General features: G+C 45.7%; 1 protein-coding gene and 1 pseudogene across 1 annotated transcript in view; both read right to left on the bottom strand.

The window, feature by feature from the left end:
• Window positions 1-23,445, bottom strand: part of CFAP47 (cilia and flagella associated protein 47) — a 533,433-nt gene that overhangs the window by 479,838 nt on the left and 30,150 nt on the right. The window contains 5 exon segments of the mRNA XM_032618881.1: window positions 4,040-4,170; window positions 9,233-10,351; window positions 10,540-10,663; window positions 12,134-12,282; window positions 23,023-23,365. Of these exon segments, the coding sequence (XP_032474772.1) occupies window positions 4,040-4,170; window positions 9,233-10,351; window positions 10,540-10,663; window positions 12,134-12,282; window positions 23,023-23,365 (1,866 nt within the window).
• LOC116747456 lies at window positions 9,232-10,259 on the bottom strand (annotated as a pseudogene).

Below are 23,445 nucleotides of genomic sequence, written 5' to 3'. Positions count from 1 at the left end.
ATGACTCACATCCGGCCACAACTACTCAGGGTCTCTGACAGCTGACAGCAGGGGCGGGGGTCTGTGGTACTCCAGTGTTCTGGAGCCGGTGGTCCCTAGGTCCTACATACAGGGTGCCCATCTTGGAATCTGTCAGAGCCTGGGACTTCTCCCTTTACTGAACTGTGCCCACAAGCTTCACCTCCTTGAGCTCCTGGGGGTGGGGGGGAAGTCTGGGCCTGCTATATACGACCACCCCGGCCTGGAGGCTCCAGGAACTGAGTGCATGGGTGCGGCTTTGTTGCCATCTCTACGCCCTCATTAGCACTCAGGCCCCGCCCCGCCCCCCGCCCCCCATCCCACATCCCCTCACCCCCCACCCCCCCCCACCCCGCCTTGACTTCAGTCAGGGCCTAGGTTTCCTTGATTTACAGAATCAGGAAATTCTCTCTTAGATTAAGGCTTTTCCCCTTGAGAATTTCCAGGCAGAACTCAGCCTAACAGCTTTTCGGGAACCTTCCACTTTCGATCACAGAGGCGCGATTTGTGGGGGTCACCTTTGTTACGGGAGGGGGGAAGGATCCCTTGGGTCCGCATTCAGGTCCTCACCTCGACTGCAGATCAGTCCTGGGAATCCGCCCTTGGCCGAACAAACGCCGTGAACAACCGTCCGGCTCCTCGCCCCCGGAGCGGAAGTGTGGGAGCCACTACCGGCTGCGGCTGCCTCGTGTGGGGTTCCAACGGCTGACGGGACGCGCGGGGCTCTATGGGATCCCAGGGTTCAGAGGTCAGCCGTCCCATGATCCTCCCTCGCGGGTCTCTCCGTGCCATCTATTAGAGCCCGCGACCCCTCCCTCTGTGGTCCCGAGTCCTTCAGCCTCCAAACAAAGCCCTCACCTCCCCGAGCCCCTAGTGGGGAAGGCAGGGCGTTGCTCTGACCATCTCTGCCTGACAAGAGGGGCGCCACACTGTGAGCCTTCCTCCTTCGGAGAGAGACGCTCTCATTAGCACTGAGGTCCTCACCTTGACCCTGTTTTGTCTGGTTATGGCCAAGACCCCTTCCCTTGCAGAACTGGGACCTGATCCTGATAGACAAAGCTCTTCCCTCGCCGAGACCAGACAGACAGAAATGAGGAGGCTTCTCATCCCTATGGCTCTGCCTGGGGCCTCTCATGGTTAAGAATGGGGGCAGGGGTCTGTAAAGCCCCCTCATTTGTGGGTCTAGTGATATGCTCTTTCCTCACTCAGGGGCCCCACCATACTCCTGGCCAGTCCCGGGACCTGATCCTCCCTGACCCTCCAACCTGAGCTTCTCCCTCTACTGAACTGAGGCTGTTCTTCTTAGACCAAGACTTTGACCTCACTGAAAACTATGAGACTTATAAGAGAGGATGCCCTGCCTGGGCATTCTAGGTCTGAGAGCACGTTTGGGCAGGTCTCTGAATGACCTATATTTTGGCGTGGTTGTCTCTCCAGTCCTCACTCATTTCGGGGGGGGGGGGGGGGATGGTGTTCCTTTTGTCTATCTCTTGGATTAAAAGGTTCCTGGGGAATGCCACATCCCTGCAAACTCTTGAGCAGCGTACCTAATGCAAACCTTGTAGCTTCATGTCCCAGACTTGACGTGAGATGGGGAAAATGCAACATAAGGCAGGGGGCCCAGGACAGGGGTGGGCTCCCAGAGAAAAATAATGCTAATCTGTCCTTTTCAATAGCCAGAGTTAGCCTCTTCTGTGACTTGTTTTAATTGATTTATAGGCATACCTCTTTTTATCGTATTTCACTTAATCATGCTTCACAGATATTGTTTTATTACGAATTGTAAGTTTGTGGTTACCGTGCATTGAACATGTGAATGGGTGCCGTTTTCCCAACATCATGTGTTCACGTGGGGTCCCTGTGCCACATTTTGTTAATTCTTGAAATATTTTAAACTTCTTCATTATTTTCTTATGGTTCTCTGCTCAGCTATCTTTGTTATTCTTGTAACTATTTTTGTTTTTTGTTTGTTTGTTTGTTTTTTGCGGTACGCGGGACTCTCACTGTTGTGGTCTCTCCAGTTGCAGAGCACAGGCTCCGGACACGCAGGCTCAGCGGCCATGGCTAACGGGCCCAGCCGCTCCGTGGCATGTGGGATCTTCCCGGACCGGGGCACGAACCCGTGTCCCCTGCATCGGCCGGCGGACTCTCAACCACTGCGCCACCAGGGAAGCCCACTGTTTTGTATTTTTAAATTAAGATGTGTACATTTTTTTTAGACACTGTCTAGTAAGTGTACAATAGGATTAACAACTTTTATAAGCACTGGGAAACCCAAAATTTCGTGCGATTTACTTTATTGCAATATTCGCATTATTGTGGTGACCTAGAACCCAACCCACAGTGTCTGAGATATGCGCATACTTCTAAAGGAAAGGAGCTGTCCAGGATGGTTTTGTGCTTCCCCTGATTGAGGTTATGTGACACTGCATATAGAGATGATCCTATTGTCACTGAGCAGCATCTGTTTCTTCTCCTTATTCCTGTTCCTCCTTCTTATTCCTAACTGGCATTTACTGAGGTATTCTTCAATGCTTTGGATAGATTCCGATCCCGTTCTTTAGCCACACAGTCCTTATCTTTATCCCAAAATACATTTGAGTGTCAAGGAATACAAGCTCTGCTTTAGGCCAAGAGGAGTATAACAGTGTGAGATCTAGAGGAATTCAGACCAGGAGTCTAGTCCCAGGCCTGTCATTTACTAGTGTTACCCAGCAAGGGCTCACTGCCTGACATGCATAGAAGCCAATACTATCGCACTGCCTTTTGAGATAAAAACTTTATTCCGGGACTTCCCTGGTGGTGCAGTGGTTAAGAATCTGCCTGCCAATGCAGGGGACATGCAAGAGGGAAGAGATATGGGGCTATATGTATATGTATAGCTGATTCACTTTGTTATAAAGCAGAAACTAACACACCATCGTAAAGCAATTATACTCCAATAAAGATGTTTAAAAAATGTGTTGAAAAAGAAAATGAACTTATTTACAAAACAGAAACAGACTTACAGATATCCAAAACAAACTTATGGTTACCAAAGGGGAAACGTGAGGCGGGGGGGAATGGATAAATCAGGAGCTTGGGATTAACACGCCCACTACTATATATAAGACAGATAACCAACGAGGACCTACTGTATAGCACAGGGGACTCTGCTCAATATTCTGTGATAACCTGTATGAGAAAAGAATCTGAAAATGAACGAATATACGTATATGTGTGACTGAATCACTTTGCTGTACACCTAAAACTAACACATTGTAAATCAACTATACTCCAATAAAATAAAATAAAAAATACCATGTGATCCAGCAATCCCACTCCTGTGCACAGATCCAAAGAAAACCATAATTTGCAAAGGTACACGCACCCCAATGTTCACTGCAGCACTATTTGCAATAGCCAAGACATGGAAGCAACCTAAATGCCCATCGACAGAGGAATGGATAAAAACTATGTGGTACATATATACAACGGAATATTACTCAGTCATAAAAAAGAAAGAAAGAATGCCATCTGCAGCAACGTGGACAGACCTAGAGATTATCACACTAAGTGAAATAAGTCAGACAGAAAGACAAATATCATATATCACTCATATGTGGAATCTGATTTTTAAAAATGACACAAATGAACTTACTTACAAAACAGAAACAGACTTACAGATATCGAAAACATACTTATGGTTACCAAAGGGGAAACGTGGGGTGGGGGGGGAATGGATAAATCAGGAGCTTGGGATTAACATACACACTACTATATATAAGACAGATAACCAACGAGGACCTACTGTATAGCACAGGAGACTCTGCTCAATATTCTGTGATAATCTGTATGAGAAAAGAATCTGAAAATGAACGAATATATGTATAACTGACTCACTTTGCTGTACACCTGAAACTAACACAACATTGTAAATCAACTATTCTCCAATAAAGCAACAAAAAAACAAAAAAGGAATATACACGTGTAACACCACCTCCGGGCAATCATCTTAGGCATGGGTGAAAAACCCCATCACCCTGTAAAGCAAGGTTTCCAGTCCAGGAGCAAGGTCTTTTATCTCCTGAGTCAGAGGACCCTCATTAATATCAATCAGGTTTAATAAAGTTTTGCCACAGTCATCCGATAGCCAACTCCCATTAGCCAATCCTGACAGATATAACAGTCAGACCTAAACAAACATAGGCAAACAAATCCAAAGGCCTGGGACTTTAACCCAATCCTTTGAGTACCTCAGCAGCTGTAACCTTTTGTACTGTCTCTCTTAGGGTGGGACTCTAGCCCACGATCCCAGCCTTAGGACTCTAACCTGGACTCTATCCCGAGCAAAAAAAACTCCCCCAGGCAGGACTCTAACCCACAATTCCGCTAAGATTATTAGACAATTTAGGTACAGGCACATTTTAACAAGGTTACTCACCCAAAAGACGTCTGATCCAGGAGCTGTTTCTTTTCTCAAAAGCGAAAGTAGCCCGAGGAGCCTCGAGTGCCATGGCAGGGAAGCAGGAACCCAAGAGCCGACCTTCTAGACAAATTAAGTCTAGGTGGCTACTCAAGGTTGGTGCTGAGGGCCCACACTCTGCCAGGGGCTACAGTGCCTCAGGCAGGCGGTCACAAGACCTAAACTTCACCTGGGTTGCCAAAACTTACTGAACAAGGGCTCACTGCACTGTGTGCACAGAAGCCAACACTATGGCAACAGTTTTTGAGAAAAGAGCTTTACTGCAAGGCCGACTAACACAGGAGACAAGGCTCTCAAATCTCACCTCAGTCCAGCGGTCTGGGTGAAATTTAAGGGGTCCGGGTAATTTCAAACTTGGAAGCTAACTGGCTAGTCTTGAATTAGTCCATATAAGCTACTCATGCTGCTGGAGGCCAGATTTTCCTTAATTGAAGGATTGTCACGGGCTCTCCAGGCAACATTTCTGTTCTCTGAGTTCTGCAGACTGAAGATCTTGGTTCCAGGGTCATCCTGGGGTCATGGGTTGCTTCTTGGAGATGTGCAGTTCTGTCTCTGTAAAATAACACAAGGTTTGATTAATCAACAACCTATTTAAGGAGGCAAAACCAGTTTAAGCTGATCAATTGTTTTACGTGCTGTTTCACTGGCCCCGTGAGCTTGAGCACATTAACCAAACAGCAAGACAACGGAATCGTAATTAACTAAAATGCTGCCTAGCAAGGACAATCATGTAATATCCACACCAGAGGATATAATACATAATGCGCTTGTGGGAGAATCTTTCCTAGTTGGAAACAACTCAAAGTCCTTAGAATTTTTGTCACTGACCAGTATCTTCCCAGAATTTTTGTCATTGACCAGTATCTTCCCTACCAGCTACCCTTTCTTCTAAATAACCATTACTTCCACTTATTTAACTACCAACAAAAATCTAGAACTTGCCTAGAATTTGCCAAATTACACACAAGATAGAATAATTGAGTACGCTTTTAATGGCGAGGTCTCTGGCTCCCCCAACCCAGGGTAAAGACTGCCAGCCCAGTGGATTCTGGATTCTCTGAGGCCCTCCATCTGAGGCTCTGGCCGGGCTCACCACTCCCACAGTCTCATCTAGCCCACCAGGCAACCTCACTTAAAATTACTTCTCACTGAAGGCTTTTGCATTTTCCTAAGGCGCCAAGTGGCCTTGCCTCAGGCCATTTACACTTGATTGCTTTCAGCTCCAACTGCCTGCCCTCTTTAACCCTACTTTTTACTTGTTCTTTAGGTCACAGAGTGCATCCCACCATCTTTTTATATAATAGCAGCTCCTAGACTCTAAAATTCAACGGGCAGGGGCTAGATCTTGTTTTTGTGGTGGTTGTTGTTTGGGGGCTTTTTTTGGGGGGTGGCGGGGGGAAGCATCCACAGTACTAGTATGATGCCTTCCAAAGAGCTCATTCTCAATTAATGATTGGGAAATTAAAAAGGAGGAAGCATGTGGCCTAATCCATGAAAATTTAATTTATCTTACATTCCTGAATAATCTAAGCAAATCCAGGTGTATGACTTCCACTTTTACAAGAAGAAACATGAGAAGGATTTAGGCAAACCACAAATTGACGATCTTTCCCTTATTTATAGTCTTTCTTTCAGCCTTTATTGATTAAATATAAGGTACCTACTGTATACTATGCACTATGCTCAGACTACAACCCCAAATAAAAGAAAATATGAGCTTTTTTTTTTTTTTTTTTTTTTTTGGGGTACGCGGGCCTCTCACTGTTGTGGCCTCTCCCGTTGCGGAGCACAGGCAGGCTCGGGACGCGCAGGCTCAGCGGCCATGGCTCACGGGCCCAGCCGCTCCGCGGCATGTGGGACCTTCCCGGACAGGGGCACGACCCCGTGTCCCCTGCATCGGCAGGCAATTCCTACTGCAGAAATATGAAAGAGCCCATTATGGAGGTAGACATGCTGAAGGTTGTCAACAAAATGTACAGGGAACAATTCCCTGAGATCCTAAGGAGAGCCACTGAGCACATTCGTTTTTAATGAGGTTCCTTACCTCCATGAGAGCTCTGGGAGGAAGTGAGTATGACGCGTCATGTCCCCATGCCTAAGTGACATAGCCTCAGGTCTGACAACAGGGACAGTGCTCTATGTGGTCCCCTTCTTTCTGGGAGAGATCCTTTCATTGTCAGTCAGTGTCATCATGTTGACTCCTGTTAGGAACTGGGTACCCTTCCTCTGCTGAATGAGGCCTCTCCCATCAGTCCAAGGACTTTAAGTCCCTGAAACCATCCTCCTTCAGGCAATAAGGGGTGAACTTAGTCTGAAAGCCCTGTCTGTTGCCTCCCCAGGCCAATTACAGACGCGGGACTTTCTAAGGATGTATCTGTAACGGGGTAGTTGGTTGCCACACTCCTCATACAGGACTTTTACTTTGACACTGTCACGCCTGGGATTCCACTCTCTGCTGAACAGCCAGCCTATAAACCAAGGTCCTCCCCTCCCTGACACCCCCCAGGCAGAAGTCAGGGGGCACTTGACCCTGCCAGCTCTTGCCTATGCCTCCCAGGACCTACGCCTCCCAGGGCTACACTTAGCAGAGGAGGGGCTAAGTGTAGCCCTGACAGTGGTGGACTGAGTGGTCCCCACGTCCACAGACAGGGTCTTCACTATGACTCTGCGTACTTCCTGGGACTCCATTCTCTGCTGATCCCCAGAGTCCCCACCTTCCCGCGACCTGAGTTGAAAGTGTTAGTCACAAGCAGCCAGGACTGTTCTGGACCTCAGGGGGCTGCCAAAGGGGATGGGACTTTATGGGATCCTACTGTTCTGGCTGGGTCTTTATTCAGGTTTATCACTGTCATTTCTGTGAGAGACTCACACTCTCTCCTCTACCAACCTGAGAACTCTGCCCTTAGACAAATTTCTTATGGCCCCAAGAAGCCTGAAGAATAAGTGAGGGTACGGTTAGCCTAACAGGTCTGCCTGAGACCCTCTGTGTCTGATAGCAGACAGGACTGGTGTCCCAATGACCACCCCCCAATATTCTGGGCTTTGGTCTCCTCAGTCCTCCTACACGGGGCCCTCATCCTGCTTTCTATCTCTTGGATTAAAGCCTGCTTAGGAAATTCCACATCTCTGCAAACTCTTGAGCAGTTTTCCCTCTGCAAACCTTACAGAGAATGGGTCCCTGGCCCAGGAGTAATGTGAGATGGGGAAGCTGTAGCACAAGGCAGGAGTCCCAGAACAGGTGGTGGTAGCCTGTCAGGGAAAAAAAGTACACTGATCTATTCTATCTCATCAGCCAGATGAAGATTCCCACGTCACTTCTGTTCTGATAGATTTACTTTCTACAGGGAAGAGACTGTGGGGATGATTTTGAGAGCCCCTAGTCTTTTGAGGTTATCTAACATCGCAAATGTAGATGCTTATACTGTCACCGAATATTGTCTCTTTCATTTATTTACTTATACCTCTCAAATATTTTGGTATTCTTACTGCTCTGGCTACGTGTTCCAATCCAGTAGTTTGAGCACAAGGCCATTCTTTTTATCACCTAAGACAAAGTTTGAAGTACCGAGAAAACAACTGAAATAAAAGACACAGGATGTGTCTCAGGGTAGGAGGAGTAGAACAGTACAAGCTCTACGGTAATCTAGACCAGGAGTCTAGTCCCACCCCTGTCATTTACTAGCCTTATGAAATTTGGCACATTACCAAACTCTATGAGCCTCAGGATCTTCGCTGTGAAGCGAGTTTGATAAGACCTGTCTTGTAGGACTGGTGGAATATAGGTAATGTATGGAAAGCATCTGTCACTGTGCCTGTCTCGTATTGAGACGTTAGGGAACGGCAGTTATTACTATGATTATCTTGACCTCAGACGTTACCATCAATCCAGCTGGGATTTTTTTTTTTTTTTTTACATCTAAGATATGTCAGAGAATATGCAGCATTCTAGCCGGAAAAAATCCTCCCAATCAGCCAAAATTCCGCTTTTAACAATGAAAACTATGGAATATGTTCTCTCCACCCTCTCTTTACCCTGCTTTTTTACTTGCTCTTCTTGAAGTAGAGAGTATCTCACCCTTTTCCATACAATAATAGCTGCTCTGAGAAACTGTAATTGCATGGGCAGAGGCTAGGACTTTTTTGATTAAACATCCCCAGTACGAGCACAGAGACTTCTTAAGAGCAGATGCTCAGTTAATGTTTGTGTAAAATAAGAGTCATGAACAAATCATTTGCTATAATTTGTATTCTCAAACATTCTTGAAAACCATAAGCAAATCCAGTATATATCTTTTAAATTTACAAAAGAAAGACTAAATGGAGTAAGGCAAACCAAGAATTGATCAACTTTGACTTTAGCTCTCTGTCTGTCTTATCTACCTTATCTCTCCATCTAGCTACCTAGCTATCTTCTGATCCTATTTTAGCGTGGTGTTCTTTCATGTTTCCAAGGATATTCTTATCCTAAAGTGATGTTATTCTTGTTCTGGACCACAAAAGTGATTTAAGGATTTCCAATTTGTATTTCAAAAAACAAAATTCTTACTCCTAAATCTGACAAACAGCAATAAGTGTGTGATCCATGTCATTCATATACTTATATTCTGAATCTAAATAAACTTTCTGTTAAAAGGAACACCAATTAAAAATGCAGGAAAAAAGTCAACAAGTTATTTAAGCATACCAGGAACACTGGTTAACAGGCTTTTCCTACCACAAAGTGAAGAATGGGTGGGCTTCAGATCTCACTAGGGGTGTGAGGAGAGGCTGGATGTGGCCCTGGAACGCGCACGGCAGTGGCAGTAGTGCCAGCCCTGGCTGCAGCCCTGGCTCGGGCTCTCTCTCCCTCATCTCTCAAAGCCTCTTCATTGTGGGGTGGGAAGGCAGTGGGGACCGTATCATGGATCTTGGCCAGAACCTCCAGCGCTTTCATCTTGTTGGTTTCAGCGTGGGCTCTCGGGCCCCACAGGAACTCAGAGCATGGCGGATCGCTGCTGGGCACCTGGCGGTACTCCAGGCACCTTTCCTGCACCAAATCTTCTGTGATAACCTTCCTGGGCTCCACCAAGATGAAGTGCCTCCTTCCATCAAAAACACCCAAAATATTCAGGAATTCCCAGATCTCCTCCTCAGAGGCACGGTCGCCATGCAAGAAGATCACACCGAGGAGAGGCATCAGGGGCCCATTCTTCCGAAACCGCCTGCCACTGCTCCGACGCCCATCATCGGTGAGATCTAGCTTGCCGACAAGGGCATAGGAATGACTGTTGGGCTTGACTTCCTTCAATTCTAGGCCAAAGACCAGCTCCATGCACTCGGAGGCTCTCCTGGGGATCTCAGGGAAGTGCTCCCTATACCTTTTGTTGACAATCTTCAGCTTTTCTCCCTTTTTAATGGGCTCCTTTATCTTATATTTATACAGCATGAACTGCACCAACATCCCTGCCTTCCTGGTTACAAGATCCTTTCCAGGATCACTGGAGGTTGAGGCCTGGGAGGAATTTTTACTTTCCTCAACTTGGCCCTTGGCACGTACATCATATCCTGGGCATGAAACCCCTGCAGCACGAGAGCTAGTGGCTGGGGCTCCCTGAGGCTCCTGGCGAGTGCCAGCAGCAGGGGAGCTCGGGGGAGTACCCTGAGAAACAGAAGCGGGTGAGGAAGTGGTCTCTTCTACCCCTGCTGTGGTGGCCTGAGCATTAAGACCTTGGGTCTCACCTCTGTTACGGCGGCGTTCCTCACGAGCACGGAGCTTACTCTTCTGACCACGAGGCATGGTGGCTATGGTCAGGGACAGCAGACAGGAGTGTGGGCCAATGACAGGTGATTTGGACACCTGGAGGCTGGAGAATGAGATGACGTGAGCACCTTGAAGTAGGGAGATTCCACCTTGGCTTTATCAAAGGCTGCCTCTGCAAGTTTCCTTGAGGGCACTGCTCTGGGAACCCACAAGGTTCCTGTTTTCCCGGTCAGTCTGTCCTCCCAGAATCCCAGAGAGGAACCACAGAGGCCTTAGAGTTTTACTCTGCATCCTATCAGCCCTGCCTTGGATTTACTCAGGTGACAACAGGTGCTGGCAGTGGGGTCCTCTCGGTTCATCTTCAATATTATCATGTCAGGTCTCGGCAGAGCCTGGGCACCCTCCCCGCTGCTACTCTTCAGCTGACACCTCAAACCTCCCTGCGATCCAGGAGAAGGAAGTGAAGGGGTGCCTCAGTCCACCTCCCTGCCAGGGGACACCAGAGCTGCGAGCTCAGTAGGGTCCCTTCTATCCTGAGTTCGTTGCGATCATCATTCGAGGTCCTCACCTTGCTCCTTAAAAGGCTTGGAACCACTCTCCATTTGCTGACTGGTGGATGCACCTTCAGACTGAGGACCTCACCTCTCTTAGACGTGATATAAAGAAGTGAGCAGACGCTCTACCTGACAGTCCTTCCCAGAGATTTCTTGGGCTGAAATCCAAGGGTTGGGCTGGACACTTTGAGTCCTCACTCAGGTTCCTCAGGTGGGCTCCTGGTAGAGAAGCTCAACTTTTGCCTGAATGATGCCTATATGATAGTAAGAGCCAAACAGCCTGTGTCCCAATAGGAGGAAGTGAAGATGACCGTATCTAACTAAACGTGGTCTCCCAAGAATGAAAGCTGTTGCAGGCAGGTTGAAGTCCTTGTGGTCCCACACAAGATCCCAATTCAAGGTCTAAATGTGCCTCCTGATAGGGTCTAAGATTTCTCCCTCTGCTGACATGGGACCACTCTCCTCAGACCAAGACCCTTATTTCCCTGTTCGCCTGTAGTGGGAACTGATGGGCATTTCTGCCTGACATCTATGCTTGAGGTCTCCCAGGGATGCTAATAGTGAGGATTCTTTGTGGCCTGAATGCTTTCATGTGGGACATCCCCACAGTCCTCAAGGCTCTCACCATGACACCTGGCATAACCTGAAATCCTCCCTTGCCGACCCGAGGCTGCCCCCTTTGACCTGGTCTCTCACCTCCCTGAGATGTCCTGGGAATAAGTGAATGCAACTCATGTCAAAATACCCAATTCTCCCAAGCCTGAAAACAGGGCTGGTGCTTTATGCTGCCCCGTTTCTTGTGGGAGGGGCCCCCATCCTCACTCGGTGTCACAACCATGAATGCTGTTGAGGACTAGGTCCCTTTGCTGAATTGGGCTTATTCCATTAGACCAAGGCTCTCATCTCCCTGAGACCATCTCCAGAGGAGATGAGGGGGCACCACAGCCTGCCAGCTCTGCCCGGAGCCTCCTCTCCTGAGTTTGGGAGTCATGAGGTAGCCCTCATTTCCCTCCGTCACTAGAGGGGAATTTAGGTCACTCAACATCTGTCTACCTTGCTAGGGCCTCCTAGAGCTGAGAGCAGGGGCGCTGCTCAGTGTGGCCTGCTTTGGGGGCCGAGGTCTGCCCACCAGCACTCAGGGCCCTCATCTAGGACTTAGATCTTCTCCATTTGTAGAATCAGCGCTCCTCTCACAGACCAAGGCCTTCTGCCTGAGACATCCTAGGCCGAATTCAGCCCGATAGCTCTGCTGGGGCCTCCAAGAACAAGATCGCAGGGGTGGGATGCAGGTGGGTCACCCTTGTTATGGGGGGAGGGGGGAGGGAAGGTCCCTGCAGGCTACACTCAGGTCCTCACCGTGGCTCCAGACGAGTCCTGAAAACCCACGCTTGGCTGAACAACCACCGCGACTCCCGGTCGGACTCCTCGCTTCCGAAGCGGAAGTCGGGGGGAACCGCATCCGGCGCGGCATGGGGTCTCCGAGGGGTGACGGCAGGGGCAGGACTCTGCGGGGATGCCCACTGGTCAGGGGTCAGGGGTCAGCGGTCCCTGCGTCCTGCTGGTGCCGTCTATCAGAGCCTGGGACCCCTCCCTCTATGGTCCCGAGTCCTCCAGCCTCCGAACAAAGTCCTCACCTCCCCGAGGCCCTAGCTGGGGGAACTCGGGGCACTGAAATTCATAGAGCAAGCCAGTAGGTTAGAAACTCAGATGTTACAGTCTTGAGTCCAAGGTCTGTATAGCAGGGCAGGCATACTGGAAACTCAGGCAGGGTTTCTGTGTTGCACTTTTTTTTTTTTTAATATTTATATATTTATTTTGGCTGCGCCGGGTCCTCGTTGTGGCATGCGGGATCTTTAGTCGCGGCATGGGAACTCTTACTTGCAGCATGCATGTGGGATCTAGTTCCCTGACCAGGGATCGAACCGGGGCCCCCGGAATTGGGAGCACGGAGTCTTAGCCACTGGACCACCAGGGAAGTCCCTGTGTTGCAGTCTTGAGGCTGAATTCCTTCAGGACACCTCAGTCCTTGGTCTTGGGGCCCTCCACTGATTGCACGAGGCCCAGTCACACTACGGGTGGTAATCTGCTTTACTCAAAGCCTACAGATGAAACTATTAATCGCATCTAAAAAATACCTTCACAGTGGACATCCAGACTGATAACTGACTAAACAACTGTGCAGCACAGCCGAGCTAAGATGGCGTACAAAATTAAGAGGTGGGAATGATAGGGAGGAATCTAGACTTGGAAATACGATGCTGCCACTAACTTTTCTTCTCAGATTTATAGAAATTACATTAAGAGGTATCCTTGGGGCTTCCCTGGTGGCGCAGTGGTTGGGAGTCCGCCTGCTGATGCAGGGGACATGGGTTCATGCCCCGGTCCGGGAGGATCCCACATGCTGCGGAGCGGCTGGGTCCGTGAGCCATGGCTGCTGAGCCTGCGCATTCAGAGCCTGTGCTCCGCAACGGGAGAGGCCGCAGCGGTGAGAGGCCCGCGTGCCGCAAAAAAAAAAAAAAAAGAGGTATCCTTGGATACCAAACAACCCTTAAATCTCACTTAGTCCAAGATGTGGTCAAAGCTGAGTTCCTCAGTTCTTCACTGCTTAGCTATTTACTAATGATAAAAAATAAAATCTCTGTCTTTTGAATTACCTCATTTATCCTATACAAATGGGGAGTGAAGTATTAAGGCTAATAAATTTTTCTGATAACCATGGCTTGTATTTAAACATTAATACTTTTTATTGACCTAATTAATATTAATGGAAATCATCCGATAGTGCTTTAGGGACTACAGATGTGACAGATTCCCTCTCAGAAGGTTAGTATTTCTACATTGTAGTTTTTAAGTGTTAAGGTTATCTATAGGGCCCATATTCTTCCTGTATTAAATGTCAATTAATCCTTCAATGAAAACTCAGCAAAATGCTTTGATAATAAAATAATAGTTAACACATATATAACGCTTATGAATTCGTGGGCACCGTGCTGAATGCCCTACACTTAATTCTCAAAATAATCTTATAATTAGGTATTATTATCATCACAATTTTACAGATAAGAAAAGAGGCACAAAGAGGTTACGGATTTTACCCAAGATTACACAACTAGTAAAATGGTAGCGCTGGGATTGAAAGACCAGGTGTCTGGTTCCATGAAACTCATGCTCTTACGTACTACATACTGCCTTTCTAGATGGTGTGAGATAAACATGCTCCAGAACTATGTTGAAACTCATGAACTATCAGGAACTTATCCTCTGATATAAAATTTCTGTTTATCAGACCGAGGGGAAGATGGCGGAAGAGTAAGACGCAGAGATCACCTTCCTCCCCACAGATACACCAGAAATACATCTATACGTGGAGCAACTCCTACAGAACACCTACTGAATGCTGGCAGAAGACCTCAGACGTCCCAAAAGGCAAGAAACTCCCCACGTACCTGGGTGGGGCAAAAGAAAAAACAGAGACAAAAGAATAGGGACGGGACCTGCACCAGTGGGAGGGAGATGTGAAGGAGGAAAGGATTTCACACACTAGGAAGCCCCTTCGCGGGCGGAGACTGCGGGAGGCGGACGGGGGAGCTTCGGAGCCGCGGAGGAGAGCACAGCAACAGGGCTGCGGAGGGCAAAGCGGGGAGATTCCCGCACAGAGGATCGGTGCCGACCGGCACTCACCAGCCCAAGAGGCTTGTCTGCTCACCCGCCGGAGCGGGCGGGGCTGCAAGCTGAGGCTCGGGCTTTGGTCGGAGCGCAGGGAGAGGACTGGGGTTGGCTGCGCGAACACAGCCTGAAGGGGTTAGTGCACCACGGCTAGCCGGGAGGGAGTCCAGGAAAAGGTCTGCAGCTGCCGAAGAAGCAAGAGGCTTTTTCTTCCCTCTTTGTTTCCTGGTGCGCGAGGAGAGGGGTTTCAGAGCGCTACTTAAAAGAACTCCGGAGACGGGCGCGAGCCGCGGCTAAAAGCGCGGACCCCAGAGACAGGCGCAAGCTGCAGCTAAAAGCACAGACCCCAAAGACGGGCGGGAGACGCTAAGGCTGCTGCTGCCGCCGCCAAGGGGCCTGTGTGTGAGCACAGGTCACTATCCACACCCCTCTTCCGGGGAGCCTGTGCAACCCGCCACTGCCAGGGTCCCGGGATCCAGGGACAACTTCCCCGGGAGAACGCACGGCGGGCCTCAGGCTGGTGCAACGTCACGCCGGCCTCTGCCACCACAGGCTCGCCCTGCACTCCGTGCTCCTCCCTCCCCCCGGCCTGAGTGAGCCAGAACCCCCGAATCAGCGGCTCCTTTAACCCCATCCCGTCTGAGCAAAAAACAGACGCCCTCCAGCGACCTACACGCAGAGGCGGGGCCAAATCCAAAGCTGAGCCCCTGTGAGCTGTGAGAACAAAGAAGAGAAAGGGAAATCTCTCCCAGCAGCCTCAGAAGCAGCGGATTAAATCTCCACAATCAACTTGATGTACCCTGCATCTGTCGAATACATGAATAGACAACGAATCATCCCAAATTGAGGAGGTGGACTTCGAGAGCAATATTTATGATTTTTTCCCCTTTTCCTCTTTTGGTGAGTGTGTATGTGTATGCTTCTGTGTGAGATTTTGTCTGTATAGCTTTGCTTCCACCATCTGTCCTATGGTTCTATCTGTCCTTTTTTTTTTTTATTTTTTTAATAATTAATTTTAATTTTAATAACTTTATTATACTTTACCTTCTTTCTTATTTCTTTCTTTCTATCTTTCTTTCCCTCCTTTAGACAACGAATCATCCCAAACTGAGGAGGTGGACTTTGAGAGCAAGATATATGATTTTTTCCCCTTTACCTCTTTTTGTGAGGGTGTATGTGTATGCTTCTGTGTAAGATTTTGTCTGTATAGCTCTGCTCCCACCATCTGTCCTAAGGTTCTATCCGTCCCTTTTTTTTCTAAATAATTATTTTTTAATTTAATAACTTTATTATATTTTACTTTATTCTACTGTATCTTCTTTCTTTTTTCCTTCCTTCCCTCCTTCCTTCCTCCCTCCCTCCTTTCTTTCCTTCTTTCCTTTTCTTCTTCCTTTCTTCCTTCCCCTCCTTCCTTCCTCCCTCCTTTCTTTCCTTCTTTCCTTATTTTCTTTCTTTCTTCCTTCCTTTCTTCCCTCCTTTCCTTCTTTCTTTCTTCCTTTCTTTCTTTCTTCCTACTTCTACTAATTCTTTCTCTCTTTTTCTCCCTTTTATTCTGAGCCGTGTGGATGAAAGGCTCTTGGTGCTGCGGCCAGGAGTCAGTGCTGTGCTTCTGAGGTGGGAGAGCCAACTTCAGGACACTGGTCAACAAGAGACCTCCAGGCTCCACATAATATCAAATGGCGAAAATCTCCCAGAGATCTCCATCTCAACACCAGCACCCAGCTTCACTCAACGACCAGCAAGCCACAGTGCTGGACAACCTATGCCAAACAACTAGCAAAACAGGAACACAACCCCACCCATTACCAGAGAGGCTGCCTAAAATCATAATAAGTCCACAGACACCCCAAAACACACCACCAGACGTGAACCTGCCCACTAGAGAGACAAGATCCAGCCTCATCCAGCACAACACAGGCACTAGTCCCCTCCACCAGGAAGCCTACACAACCCACTGAAACAACCTTAGCCACTGGAGACAGACATCAAAAACAACGGGAACTACGAAAGTGCAGCCTGCAAAAAGGAGACCCCAAACACAGTAAGTTAAGCAAAATGAGAAGACAGAAAAACACACAGCAGATAAAGAAGCAAGATAAAAATACACGAGACCTAACAAATGAAGAGGAAATAGGCAGTCTACCTGAAAAAGAATTCAGAATAATGATAGTAAAGATGATCCAAAATCTTGGAAACAGAATGGACAAAATGCAAGAAACATTTAACAAGGACCTACAAGAACTAAAGATGAAACAAACAATGATGAACAACACAATAAATGAAATGAAAAAGACTCTAGATGGGATCAATAGCAGAATAACTGAGGCAGAAGAACGGATAAGTGACCTGAAAGATAAAATAGTGGAAATAACTACTGCAGAGCAGAATAAAGAAAAAAGAATGAAAAGAACTGAGGACAGGCTCAGAGACCTCTGGGACAACATTAAATGCACCAGCATTTAAATTATACGGGGCCCAGAAGAAGAAGAGAAAAAGAAAGGGACGGAGAAAATATTTGAAGAGATTATAGTTGAAAACTTCCCTAATATGGGAAAGGAAATAGTTAATCAAGTCCAGGAAGCACAGAGAGTCCCATACAGGATAAATCCAAGGAGAAATACGCCAAGACACATATTAATCAAACTGTCAAAAATTAACTACAAAGAAAGCATATTAAAAGCAAGGGAAAAACAATGAATAACACACAAGGGAATCCCCATAAGGTTAACAGCTGATCTTTCAGCAGAAACTCTGCAAGCCAGAAGGGACTGGCAGGACATATTTAAGGTGATAAAGGAGAAAAACCTGCAACCAAGATTACTCTACCCAGCAAGGATCTCATTCAGATTTGATGGAGAAATCAAAACCTTTACAGACAAGCAAAAGCTGAGAGAGTTCAGCACCACCAAACCAGCTTTACAACAAATGCTAAAGGAACTTCTCTAGGCAAGAAACACAAGAGAAGGAAAAGACCTACAATAACGAACACAAAACAATTAAGAAAATGGGAATAGGAACATACATATCGATAATTACATTAAATGTAAATGGACTAAATGCTCCCAACAAAAGATACAGATTGGCTGAATGGATACAAAAACAAGACCCATATATATGCTGTCTACAAGAGACCCACTTCAGACCTAGAGATACATAGACTGAAAGTAAGGGGATGGAAAAAGATATTCCATGCAAATGGAAACCAAAAGAAAGCTGGAGTAGCAATTCTCATTTCAGACAAAATAGACTTTAAAATAAAGACTATTACAAGAGACAAAGAAGGACACTACATACTGAACAAGGGATCGATCCAAGAAGAAGATATAACAATTGTAAATATTTATGCACCCAACATAGGAGTACCTCAATATGTAAGACAAATACTAACAGCCATAAAAGGGGAAATTGACAGTAATACGTTCATAGTAAGGGACGTTAACACCCCACTTTCACCAATGGACTGATCATCCAAAATGAAAATAAATAAGGAAACACAAGCTTTAAATGATACATTAAACAAGATGGACTTAATTGATATTTATAGGACACTCCATCCAAATACAACAGAATACACATTTTTCTCAGGTGCTCATGGAACATTCTCCAGAATAGATCGTATCTTGGGTCACGAATCAAGCCTTGGTAAATTTAAGAAAACTGAAAATGTATAAAGTATCTTTTCCAACCACAACGCTATGAGACTAGATATCAATTACAGGAAAAGATCTGTAAAAAATACAAACACATGGAGGCTAAACAATACACTACTTAATAACGAAGTGATCACTGAAGAAAACCATAATTCAAAAAGAGCCATGGACCACAGTGTTCATTGCAGCTCTGTTTACTATAGCAAGGACATGGAAGCAACCTAAGTGTCTATCGACACATGAATAGATAAAGAAGATGTGGCACATATATACAATAGAATATTACTGAGCCATGAAAAGAAATGGAATTGAGTTATCTGTAGTGAGGTGGATGGACCTAGAGACTGTCATACAGAGTGAAGTAAGTCAGAAAGAGCAAAACAAATACCGTATGCTAACACATACATATGGAATCTAAAAAAAATAAAATGGTTATGAAGAACCTAGGGTCAGGATGGGAATAAAGACGCAGACCTACTACAGAATGGACTTGAGGACTTGAGGACACAGGGATGGGGAAGGGAATCTGGGACAAAGTGAGAGCGTGGCATGGACATATATACACTACCAAACGTAAATACAGTAAAACCAAATATAAAATCGACAGCTAGTGGGAAGCAGCCGCATAGCACAGGGAGATCAGCTTGGTGCTTTGTGACCACCTAGGTGGGATAGGGAGGGTAGGAAGGAGATGCAAGAGGGAAGAGATATGGGGATATATGTATATGTATAACTGATTCACTTTGTTATAAAGCAGAAACTAACACACCATTGTAAAGCAATTATACTCCAATAAAGATGTTAAAAAAAAATCTACTAAAAAAAAAGTGGGCAGAGGACCTGAATAGACATTTCTCTAAAGAAGACATATGAATGACAAACAGTATATGAAAAGGTGCTCAACATTACTAAGCATCAGGGAAATGCAAATCAAAACCTCAATGAGCTATTACTTCACACCTTTTGAAATGGTCATTTATCGAAAAAGTAAGATAACAAAGGTTGGTGAGATTATGGAGAAAAGGTAACCTCTTATTTTCTGTTGTTGCGAATGTAAACTGATACAGCAATTAGGTAAAATAGTATGAAGGCTCCTCAAAAGATTAGAAATAGAACTACCTTATGATCCAGCAATCCCCCTTTTGAGTATAAAACCAAAGGAAATGAAATCAGTATCTCCAAGATGTATCTGCATTCTCATGTTCATTGCAGCATTATTTGCCATAGCCAAGAGTCAAAAACAATCTCAATGTTCACCAATTAATGAATACAAATAATATAGTACACACACAATGGAATATTATTCCGCCTTAAAAAAGAAGGAAATTCTGCCATTTGTGACAACATGGATGAACCTGGAGGATATTATGCTCAGTGAAACAAGCCAGACACAGAAAGACAAATAGTACATGAATTTTATATGTGGCATATACATGGAATCTAAAATAGTCAAACTCATAGAAGGAGAGAGTAGAATGGTGGCTGCTGGGGCAGGGAGGGGGTGGAAATTGGGAGATGTTGGTCAAAAGAGTACAAAGTTTCAGTTACTCAAGATGAGTAGGGCTTCCCTAGTGGCGCAGTGGTTGAGAGTCCGCCTGCTGATACAGGGGACACGGGTTCATTCCCTGGTCCAGGAAGATCCCACATGCCGCAAAGCGGCTGGGCCGGTGAGCCATGGCCGCTGGGCCTGCGTGTCCGGAGCCTGTGCTCCGCAACGGGAGAGGCCACAACAGTGAGAGGCCCGCGTACCGGGAAAAAAAAAAAAGAAAAAAAAAATAGATGAGTAAATTTTGCAGTTCTAATGTAGAGCATGATGACTATAGTTAACAATACTATATTGTATACCTGCAATTTGGTAAGAGGTTAAAAACAAACTGTAACAATGTGAGGTGATGAATATGTTAGTTAGCTTGATTGTGGTGATCATTACACAATGTACACATATATCGAAACAGTTGTACACCTTAAATATATACAATTCCTATTTGTCAATTATACCTCAGTAAAGCTGAGGACAAAAAAAAAATGTTGAGGGTAAGACTGGGGAAGTGTGGGGCAATTATAATCTATATATTTACTGCCACATCCCTTCAGAGCACCTTGATCTGTATTAGAAGTTCTAAAGTTTCCTTTTGTTTTATTACGTAACTTTTTCTATAGTAAAAACTACATATATACATACATAAGGAAACTTACCCATACAAAAACTTCGACATGAATGTTTATAGCAGCATTCTTCACAACAGCCAAAAGGTGGAACAAATGCAAATGGCCATCAACTGATGAATGGATAAACAAAAGGTAGTATAGCCATACCATGGAATATAATTTGGCCATAAAAAGGAATGAGGTAATGAGACCTATGTCAACATTGACGAATATTGAAGATATTATGCTAAATCAAAGAAACCAAAGTCCACATATTATATGATTGTATTTATATGCCATGTCAAGAACAGGGGAATTTAGAGGGATAGAAAATAGATTAGTGGTTACCAGGGGCTAAGAAATGGGGAGCAAGGGGAGTGACCACTAATGGACATTGTGTTTCTTTTTGGAGTGATGAGAATGTTGTGGAATTCGTGCTGATAGCCACACAATTCTGTGAATATACTAATTACCACTGAATTGTATACTTTAAATGTGTAAATTTTATGGTGTGTGAATTATGCTCCAATAAAGCTGGTATTAAAAGAAAAGAATAATCTTACCACACTTCCAAATACTCAAAGGCTATTTGACCAGCCTGTGGAAGTCATACTTCTCCAGTGTCCCCCACATTCCCTACATTCACTTTTTAGTAATTTGAAACTTACTAAAGTGTTCAAGAAATCCAGAAATGTAGAGGGCTAAAAATTATGTTAAGAAATTAACTATCAGCTATGGGGTTTTTTTTTTGGTTTTTTGGTATTTTGGGTTTTTTGGGGCCAAGCCACGCAGCATGCAGGATATCTTAGTTCCCCGACCAGGGATTGAACCCATGTCCCCTGCAGTGGAAGCACAGACTCTTAACCACTGGACCACCAGGGAAGTCCCTTATGGGGTTCTTTTTTGAGTTTGAAAATTTTATATAGCATATGGTGTTCCCAGGAGCCCCTCTCAATGTGAAATTCCCAAATTGGTTTCAGAGATGCACAAAAGTATATATTTCTTTTTATGCCCAGAAGATTATATGCTGACCTAAATTTAAGTGGCAAATATACTTCAGGTCTGTCTTGCATTACAGAAATTAAAAACCTTTGTGAACAGAACAGTTTTCATTTAATAATGAAAGGAAAGACCCTTTATCATACCCTCTTTAAATGTTCTTTTCTCAACAGTGATTCATTACCTGCTCAGCCACATATTTATCAGCTGTCACCCATGTATCTTCTCTAAACACTCAGACTCCCCCTCTACACTCAAACTGAATTAACCTTTTCATATCATGTCCACTTAAATTGTTGGCCATCCTACACATTTTCTCAACATAACCACTAGGAACAGCCCATCCCTAATCTACTGTTACTAATTTTATGCCTACCATATATTAAAAAACATCCTATTGCTATCATTTTGTACTATATATTTCATGCTGTAAATTTTCTCGTTTCCTGGGTACTTAGCCCTTTCTTAAGATAATGCTAACCAAATTGAGGTTGGATGCCACAACAGGTTCTGAAACATTTTAGCTAGCAAGAGTAAAGCAACACAAAGGATGTAGGACATATCCTTCCACATTATAAATTCACCTTAGCCTTTGTTTCCTTTGTGCTATTATTTCCCATCTTTTCTGTAGCACTGCTATTTTCAGTCTTTCACTCATTTTGCTCCTCTCACCACTTTCTTTCTCAACTTCCACCTCCACTCTCTTATCCTGGTGTGAAGAGCTTCTGTAGGAAATCGGTAATCGTGTCTTTCAAAGTCTTTAACACTTGGGGCTGACTGCTAAGAGAAATTGACCAGATTCCTGTGATCCTTGTCAGTTTCTCTGATCAGAGAAAATCAGCTATGTTTTTGAAAGATATGCAGGTTACTGGAGAAAATGAATTATGCTGGTAGGACTAAGAGACTTAGACTAAAGTCTAAGAAACCATTAAAAAGAAAGCATTTTGCATAAAGTGGTTAACACTTGTTATTCTGTGAAGACTAATTAGCTCTATTAAAACTGTGGAAGGAGTGTCATTCTAATGAAGCAGGAAGAGTTATACATATGAACTGCATGCATTTAAACATGTATACAACATTTCTTAACTGCAACTGGGAGAAAGCTTCCATCAATAACTTTATGAACCATATCACTATGCATTGGAGGAAAGATGATAACATAAGAACCTGAGGTGAAACTGAAGGCACTCATGTTTGCTACTGTTTAGAGCAAGGCTCAGCAAACTTTTTCTGTTAATTACCACAGTAAATGTTTTAGGCTTTATGAAACCATACAACTCTCACAACTATTCAACTCTGCCCTTGTAGCATTAAAGCATCTATAGACAATAGGCAACAAGTAAGAGGGGCTACGTTCCAATAGCAGTTTACTTAAAATAAACAACAACAACAACAAAAAGAAACAGGCGGCAGGCCGCCTGTGGACCATAGTCCGCCAACCCCTGGTTTAGAGGATCTGGGAAAGAGCTGTCTGAGTAGTGAGAAAGAGCAAAGCAGACTGACATCCACAAGCTGTCCTGGTGCTCACAGGTGTGCTTCGTCATTCAACTTTTCTGCTCTGCACCAGCAGTACACGGCCTCGGTCAATTAAGTATCATCTGTTTCCAATTAGAAACTTCTACTGAACCTTCAAGGTCTGGCTCATATGTTACTATGATGGAAGACCTTTCTACCCGGCTGGAGTTTCTATATCACCTTGTTACAGATCTAAGATACCTTGCATTCTTGAACCCTACCTGTTTGTATGTCTTACGCTTCCTTAATGCATTAAAAAATTCTTACCTGGCGGAGCGCTGGAGGGAAGGAGGCGGCATAGAAATTCATCCGCTGGGCCATGACTGGCTGCTCCTGGCCGAGGCGCGCCGGTCGGCGCGAGCTGCGTCCGGGCCAGGCTCCCGCCGCTACCGCGCGGCCTCATAGGCTTGCTCACCGCGCGGGGCTCGTGGCCGGAGCTGGGGCGCATCCACAGCCCACGCAGCCGCAGCCGCAGCCGCAGCCGCAACCAGCGGGCCCAAGCCTCCGGCGTCCGGGACCAGCCCCTGCACGCCGCCCACCTCGACCCCGCCTGCCGCGCTGCCGTAGGCGGCGGTGGGCGGACGCGTCCCTGCTGTGCCAGCTGGGGGCGCTGTACGAGTCAATCCTGAACTATTGAAAGCACCTGTGACAAGACTGGCCCTCCCTACACTCAGCTCCTACCCACCCGAC

Source organism: Phocoena sinus, chromosome X (assembly GCF_008692025.1).
Source record: "Phocoena sinus isolate mPhoSin1 chromosome X, mPhoSin1.pri, whole genome shotgun sequence".
NCBI lineage: Eukaryota > Metazoa > Chordata > Mammalia > Artiodactyla > Phocoenidae > Phocoena > Phocoena sinus.
The sequence above is the reverse complement of the archived record's forward strand: the minus strand, read 5'-3'. Positions and strand labels throughout refer to the sequence as shown.